Source organism: Chrysochloris asiatica, unplaced genomic scaffold (assembly GCF_000296735.1).
Source record: "Chrysochloris asiatica unplaced genomic scaffold, ChrAsi1.0 scaffold00061, whole genome shotgun sequence".
NCBI classification, from domain to species: domain Eukaryota; kingdom Metazoa; phylum Chordata; class Mammalia; order Afrosoricida; family Chrysochloridae; genus Chrysochloris; species Chrysochloris asiatica.
This window is the reverse complement of record NW_006408579.1, coordinates 3,447,925-3,456,642: the sequence shown is the minus strand read 5'-3', so window position 1 is coordinate 3,456,642 and position 8,718 is coordinate 3,447,925. Positions and strand designations below refer to the sequence as shown.

At 41.6% G+C, this 8,718-nt stretch overlaps 1 protein-coding gene across 1 annotated transcript in view; it reads left to right on the top strand.

Moving 5' to 3' along the window:
- Window positions 1-2,255, top strand: part of UPK1B (uroplakin 1B) — a 28,368-nt gene extending 26,113 nt beyond the window's left edge. Inside the window, exon 7 of the mRNA XM_006864158.1 lies at window positions 2,202-2,255. Within this exon, the coding sequence (XP_006864220.1) occupies window positions 2,202-2,252 (51 nt within the window). The 3' untranslated portion in view covers window positions 2,253-2,255. The remainder of the gene's footprint in view (window positions 1-2,201) is intronic.
- The last annotated feature ends 6,463 nt before the right edge of the window (window positions 2,256-8,718 follow it).

Sequence of the window (8,718 nt, the reverse complement as noted above, 5' to 3'; positions counted from 1 at the left end):
ATCCAGGCAGCCAATAAATATATGAAAAACTGTTCACAATCAGTAGCCATTAAGAGATGCAAATGAAAACAACAATGAGATATCATCTCACACCAGCAATAACAGCAAAGATAAAAAAAAGTAGAAGACAATAAATGCTGGCAAGGATGTGGAGAGACAGAGACCCTCCTACATTGCTGGTGGGATTGCAAAATTGTCCAACCACTCAGGAAAACAATATGGCGTTTCCTCAGAGGGTTAGAAATAGAGATACTTTGTTGTTGTTGATGTTATTGTTAGGCGCCATGGAGTCGGTACTGACTCATGACCTTATGCACAGCAGAATGAAACACTGCCCGATCCTGGGCCAACCTCACTACTGTTGCCACGCTTGAGTCCATCGATGCAGCCACTTGGCCAATCCATCTCGTTGGGGGTCTTCCTCTCTTTCTCTGTTCCTCCACCTTACCAAACATGATATCCTTCTCCAGCGAGAGATACTTTATGATCCAGCAATTCCTCTACTTGGTATTTACTCACAAGAAATACAAGCCATAACATGAGTAGATATATATAGCACACCAATGTTCATAGCAGCACTATTTACAATAGCAAAAAGATGGAGACAGCCTAAGTGGGCATCTATGGAAGAATGAATAAACAAACTTTGGTACATACACACAATGGAATATTATGCTACCTTGAAGAATAACAAGGAAGCTGCAAGCCCCCACATAAAATGGATGAACTTGAGGACATTACGTTGAGTGAAATTAGTCACAAAAGACCATTACTGTAAAAGATTAAGAAAAAGTACCCATACTAAAAGGGGGGGGAAAATTCTTTGCTGGTTACCGAGGCGTATGGGGTGATGTCAGGGGAGGGAGGGAAAGATGGAGCACAGGGTAGGGAATAAAATAAAAAACAAAAAAACTAGACCAGTAAGTATCATCATGATATATGGAGAAAAAAGTGAAGTTATCAAAGACTTCATTTTGCTTTGATCAACAATTAACACTCAAGAAAGTAGCAGTCAAGAAATCAAACAACATACTGCATTAGGCAAATCTGTTTCAAAAGACCCCTTGAAAGTGTTAAAGAGCAATGATGTCACTCTGGAGATTAAGGCATGCCTGACCCAAGCCATGATATTTTGAATTGACTCATATGCTTTTGAAAGCTGGACAATGAATAAGAAACACTGGAAAATAATTGATGCATTTGAATTATGGAATAAAATATTGATGTACTGCCAGAAGAATGAATAAATTTGTTTTGGTAGGATTGTGAAATTTCGTTTCTAGTACTTTGGACATGTTGTCAAGAAGGACCAGTCCCTAGAGAGGGACATCATGTTTAGTAAAGTGGAGGATCAATGAAAAAGAGAATGAGCCCTAAGGAAATGGATTAGCAAAGTGACGATAATAATGATCTCAAGCCTAATTGTGAGGATGGTGCAGGGCAATGCACTGTTTCATTCTGTTATACATAGTGTTGCTGAGTTGGAACTGACATGTAACAACAACATTATGACATCAAGGAACCCTGGTGACAGAGTAAACTAAGCATGGGTTGCTGACAGAAAGTTCAGCAGTTCAAACCCACCAGCTGCTCAATAAGAGAAAGATGAAGATTTGCAACCATAAAGATTTACAGCCTCAGAAACCCAATGGAACAATCATGTTCTGTCCTACAGGGTCACTATGAGTTGCAATTAACTCGAAGACGGGTTTTTTGTTATTATGGCATAAGATGCTCTGGTAGCGTAGTGGTTACAAATCAGGCTGCTAACCTCAGGTTCAGCAGTTCGAAACTACCAGCTGTTCCACGGGAGAAAGATGAGGCTTTCTGCTCCCGTAAAGATTTACAGCCTTGGAAACTCTGTACAGGGTCACTATGATTTGGAACCAACTCCACGGCACATAATAACAACAACAAATTGTGCACTACACTGAGAAATGCTGAGTTAGGAAGACAGGGGAAGAAAGAAAACCAACTCCTTCTAGAACTCTCTTATCTCTCAATCTAGTCTCTTAGCAATTCCCATATGCGATACTGCACTCAATGTTATCTCTAGCTCTGTGACTTGCTCAAAGCAAGGTTGCTCTAAAAATCTAGTGCCATCTAAGCCTAAATGAGCCTAACATCCCCACCACCACCACCACCACTCCAAGTGTGAACTATTTCTAAAACGATTTTTTTTCTTTTCATTTTTATTCTAGTTTTGGGTTCTCCTGGGTACCATGTTCTACTGGAGCAGAATTGAATATTGAGAATAAAGTCTTGCCACTGATCCTCCTTCCCCCCAGGAACTATGGAATTGGTGCTGGAAACAGCTGTGCTTCATAGTAATGTGCATTTCTTACTGGAGTGCCAAGTCAGATGCTAGAGTTCTTTTAGGTCCTTAGGCTCCTGAAATTGTCTCAGATAGTGTTTTCATCTGATCTGGGGTTCTGCAATGTTTTTGTAGACTCTGGGAGAGGGAGAATTTGGAAAGAAGGTGAATAATAACTGTTCCCATGCCTGTTTATTTTTAATTTGGGGGTGTAAAGACATTCAGAAGAACCTATGTTCAAAGGCTTTCATTTATCTCAGTACTGTCTGAGTGAGAGAACCAAAGGAAAGGTTGCTGAAACATACTTTTGCCTTTTGTTGTGCAATGGCTTCCATTCAGGAGATTGCCGTAATACCATTTTCAGATCTCTTTACTTTGGATCCAGGACAATGCCTGATCTTGAGTTAACAATGATTGGAATTTCCTCTCTTACCTTGCAGAATGTGGGATGTGTTCAGTTACCTCAATTTTCCCGTTAATTAAAAGTAAGTGGGCTTTGGGGGAGAGAAAGCAGGGGCCTGTTTAATATTTACTCAGTGTATGTTCGAATGGTGTCAACTTAAAGCACCTTTCAAGCAGAGGTAGAAGCAAGCCAGCTATTAGAGCAGGTGATTTGTGGGGATTTTTGTTTACTGTCAAAATATCTCTCTTTTGAACAATGTTTCCATTAGTGGCCCTGAAGGAAGTTCTTACAACTGAACATTTGTTTGTCTAGTCTTATAAATAAAGAGGGCATTGAAATATTTTCACTGTTGTCTTCATCATTGTCATAATTGGTCATGCATGAGTCTAACAAAATGATGGGAATTAAAATTTAAGAGATGGAAAAACTGTGTACACTGGGTGTGGTTTCCTGCTGTACAGTTTATAAGCGATGCTTCAACTCCTGTTTGCTTTTATTTTTGCTCCTGATACACTTACTCCAGGAGTGATGATGGAGTCTCTGCCCGGCAAATCCTTTTCCTCTTCCACTTTGAAGCAATTAAAGCACTAATGATTCCAACCTCCGACTTGTATGCCCTGTAAAGAGACTGTCTCTGTCACTTGGGCTCTGTTCCCAGCTGATTCCGACACAGGGAGCACTTCTCTTCCCCGCCCCCTAGTTTCCCTGAGTTCAGTTGAGGCTGAGGTAGGCCAGCAATAAGAAGGCACAGAGAGCATGCCTCTCCCATGCACTCGGTGGCAGCAGTGTCACTGAGGTTGATGGCACCCATGTGTAAGTCATGGTGTCTCACTGCCTAGCTCCACCTCCACCAGAGCTCAGAAAGGTTCCGCACGGCTCCGCCCCTCCCAGCCCCGGGGTCTTCCCCTCTCTCGTTAAGCAAGCAAGAGACCTGCCTCTGCCCAATGGCAGAAGCCATGGCCCTACCGCCCACCCGTACCCTGACTGACACTAATCCCAGTGACGCCACAGCCACGGTGGCCCCTCCCCATGCTGCGCTGAGCTGCTGTTGCGAACCCTGAGTCCATTGGTTGTCATTCCCTCCGATAGCGTGGGCAGGGGAGAGGTTAGCAGCCCCCTAGGAATGTCAGTGCTTGGCGATAAAGCTAGCTTCCTCTTAATCTTCTCTGAATTTTCTTTGATAACTGAACTTGATCACTAGTTAATAGAATCCCATACAGAAATGAGAGCAAGAAAGATAAGCTAAGATGTTCTATCTGCAAAAACCTTACCACCTGCCTTCCCTGCTAAAAAGTCACAAGAAAGAGAAAGAACTTGCATTTAATCACTGCTGCCATATCCCCTCCAACCACCTTCCTACCTGGAAGCACATCCTCATCCTTCATTGTTGTTGTTAGGTGCCTTGGAGTGGGTTCTGACACTATGTACAACAGAACCAAACACTGCCTGGTCCTACATCATCCTCACAATTGTTGCTAAGTCTGAATCTTTTGTTGCAGTCACTGCCGTCAGTCCATCTCCCTTGAGGATCTTCTCTTTTGCTGACCTCTGGTAGTGTAGTGGTTACGAATCGGGCTGCAAACCTTAAGGTCAGCAGTTCGAAACTACAGCTGCTCTGCAGGAGAAAGATGAAGCTTTCTGCTCCCGTCAAGATTTACAGCCTCGGAAATCCTGTACGGGGTCGCTATGGGTCTCAACTGACTTGACGGCACTTAATAACAACAACTTTAAACATAAGGAGCTCTGGTGGCGTAGAGGTTACGAATCGGGCTGCTAACCTCAAGGTCGGCAGTTCAAAACTACCAGCTGTTCCGCGGTACAAAGATGAGGCTTTCTGCTCCCGTAAATTTGTAGCCTCGCAAACCCTATACAGGGTCACTGTGAGTCGGAACTGACTCCACAGCATGTAACTGCTGCCACCACACTTTTCAGCTGAGAAAGAACCTAGTCCTGAGGATTCCCCTGCAGAAGAATCCAGCCACTCAGGACCCCTGAGTTTACAGATATTGTTGTTAAGTGCTGTCGAGTTGGTTCTGACTCATAGTGGGTTCAAACTGATTTTGCTGTCCACTGTATTAACCAACAGCACCATGGTCTTTATTTTAATTCAGAGCAATTTCTGTTCTGCCAAATTCCTGCATCTATCCCTTAAACCTTCCCTAGGACCCAGCTTTCCCTCTGTCTTCTGTCTCCAGGAACTAGAAGTAAGTCTCTCTGTGAGTCCAGAACCACATGCCACTGTGAGGGTGAAGCCCAGTCCCAGCCTCCTCAAAACCACCTCCAGTCCCACCAGACCTGGGAAGGGGAGTGGGGAAGAGCTTGGCTATGGGGAGTTGGCGGGCTCCAGGGCTGCAGATACAGGCCCAGACAAAAATATCTTGTGAGCTTTCCCATTTCTCCAACAGTCTTGTCTGGTTATCAGGAGAGCAAAGAACAATTACCACTTAACACTAAGTAGGCTGCGGGCTAATTCTGGGCTAAGTTTTATTTGATTGCGAAATCAGACAGATCTTCACCCTTCAGGCAGCTGCTTCCCTCCCCATGTTGTTACTCAGGCTCCTGGCAGGCTGTTTACACTTCACTTTAGAAAATCCACTGCTCATCCCTAGTGGTATGTTTGCCAGGCCTCTATCACAGTTTTTCTCTCCAACACCAGGTAAAATAAATAAGAACTCCTGTTTTAAGCAGTACATCAGGTCCTGTCTGGCTACACATAAAGAAGAGGAGAAATAAAAATAGTCACCTGAGTTTTTAAATCTCTCTAATTTCATCTCAACCCCTCTCCCCACCAGGCTTGTTTCTCCTCTCTATTTACTGAACAATTTCCTTTCTCTTTCTGTATCTGATAGCTCCCTGCTTCACCTAACCCAAATCCTATCCATGAGACTGAATCAAAAGACTAAATCCATAGGAAGGTTGTTGTAGGCTCATTAGCTTACTTTCATCATGTGTGACATTTTTATTAAAAGACTCTACTGGCCACATCCAATGCTATTGTTGTTAGTTGCTGTTGAGTTGGTTCTAACTCATGGCGACCCTATGCACAACAGAACAAAACACTACCCAGCCCTACTCTGTCCTCACAATTGTTGTTACATTTGAGCCCATTGCTGCTATCACTGTGTCAATATATCTCCTTGGGCGTCTTCTTTTTTTTGCTGACACTTCACTTTACCAAGCATGATGTCATTCTCCAAGGACTGATTCTTCCTGATAATACGTATGAAGTGCTAGCCTCACTTCTAAGGAGCATTTTGATTGTACTTCTTCAGGCAGATTTTTTGTTCTTTAGGCAGTCCGTGGTCATTTTCATGTTCTTCACAACACCATGATCCACATGCACCAATTCTTCTACGATCTTCCTTATTCATTGTCCAACTTTCACATGCATAGGAGGCTATTGAAAATACCATGGCTTGGGTCATGCACAACTTAGTCCTTGAATTGATATTTTTGCTCTTGAACACTTTCAAGGAAGCTTTCTAGTAGATTTGCTTAATGCAATACATCCATGAATGCTGATTATGGATAAAAGCACAATGAAGTCTTCGAGAACTTCAATCTTTTCTTCATTTATCATGATGTTATTTATTGCTCCAATTGTGAGGATTTTTATTTTGTTTACATTGAGAGGCAATCCATACTGAAGGTTGTATTCTTTGATCTTCATCAGTAAGAATTTTAAGTCTCCTTCACTTTCAACAAGGTTATATCATCTGCATATCGCAGGTTGTTAATGAGTGGTCATTTTCTTCTTCATAGAATCCAACATCTAAGATTATTTGCTCAGCATACAGATTGAATGAGTATGGTGAAAGGCTATAACCCTTGTGCATAACCTTTACTGATTTTAAAACATCCAGTATCCCCTTATTTTGTCTGAATGACTGCCTCTTAGTCTATGTACAGTTTCCTCATGAGCACAATTAAGTGTTCTGGAATACTCATTCTTTGCAATGTTATCCATAGCTTGTCATGATCCACACAGTTGAAAGCTTTTGCATAGTCAGTAAAACACAAGTAAACATCTTTCTGTTATTCTCTGCTTTCAGGCGAGATTCATCTGATATCAGCGATGATATCCCAAGTTCCACATCCCTTCTTTAATTGGCTTGAATTTTAAAAGTTCTGGCAGTTCCCTGTCAACGTACTGTTGAAACTGTTTTGAATTATCTCCAGAAAATTTTACTTGCATGTGATATTAGTGATAATGGTCAAGTATTTCCACATTTCTTTGGGTCACCTCTCTTTGGAATGGGTACAAATATGAATCTCTCCCAACCAGTTGCCCAGGTTGCTATCTTCCAAATTTCTTGGTATAGATAAGTGCTGTATCAGTGTTTGCTGAAATATTTCAATTTTACTCCATCCATTCCAGGAGACTTCCTTTTCACCAATGCCTCCAGTGCAATGTGCATTTCTTCTTTCAGTACCATCAGCTTTTGAGCATACCATCTTGAAATGGTTGAATTTAGATAATTTCTTTTTGGTACAATGACTACATATTCCTTCCATCTTTATTTTGATGCTTTCTGCATCAGTCAATATTTTGACCATGTTGTTGTTGTTGTTGTTGTTGTTGTTAAGTGCCATTGAGTTGGTTCCAATTTATAGCAACCTATAAAAGGTTAACCAAGAGCATCTGGTAGGTTTGAACTGTCGACATTGTGGTTAACAACTCAGTGCTTATCCTACAGCATTAAACCAGGACTCCATTTAGTCCACTGTTGTTTTGTTAAGTGACCTCAAGTCAGTTCTGACTCTGAGTGACCTTCTGTAGGCTTTTCAAAGAGCGAATGCTGAGTTTGAACCTCCAACCTTGTGCTTCAAATCAACCTTCTGGTCCAATGCTTTATCCTATAGCACCATACCAGGACTCCATTTTGTCCAAAGAATTCTACAATATTGCACCCCAAGGTTTGAGTTTTTTCTTCAGTTATTTCAGCTTGAGAAATTCTGAGCATTTTCTTCCTTTTTGGTTTTCCAACTCCAGTTCTTTGCATATTTCATTATAACACTTAATTTTGTCTTCTCAAGCTGCTGCTTTCTGTTCTTTTAGTTCTTAATTTCTTCCATTTACTTTAGCATCTCTGTGCTGGAGAGCAAGTTGCAGAGTCTCTTCTGACATCCATTTTGGTCTTTTCCTTCTTTCTTGTCTTTTTAATGACCTTTTGCCTTCTTCCTGTATGATGTTCTTGATGTCATCCCACAACTTTTCTGGTCTTCAGTCATTAGTGTCTAATGCATCAAATCTGTTCTTGACATGGTCTCTAAATACATGTAGGATATGTTCAATATCATATGTTAGCTCTCATGGACTTGTTTTAATTTTCTTTACCTTCAGCCTGAGCTTGCATATGATGGTCTGTTCCACATGCTGCTCCTGGCCCTGTTTTGATTGATCATATTGAACTTTTTCACCATGTCTTTCCACAGATGCAGTCAATTTGATTTCTATGTTCTATGAATTCCATGTATATTGCTGTTGTTAGGTGCCATCGAGTCCATACTGATCCATAGTGACCTTATGCACAGGAGAATGAAACACTGCCCGATCCTGAGCCAACCTCACTATTATTGCCATGCTTGAGTCCATCCATGCTGCCACTTGGCCAATCTATCTTGCTGGGGGTCTTCCTCTTTTTCTCTTACCCTCCAACTTACCAAACATGATATCCTTCTCCAGCTAATGGTCTCTCCTGACAATATGTACAAAGTATGAGAAACAAAGGTTGGCCATACTGTCCTCCAAGGAGCACTCTGGCTGTATCCTTCCAAAATGGATCTATTGGTTCTTTTGGCAGCCCATGGCACTTTCAATATTCTCCTCCAACACCATAACTCAAAAAGAATCAATTCCTTCACACCACAAGGCTATCAAATTAGAAATCAACAATAGAAAAACCAAGGAAGCCAAGACAAATACATGGAAACTGAACAACACTCTGCTAAAAAGCGACTGGGTAGTAGAAGAAATCAAACGAGAACTTGCAAAGTTTCT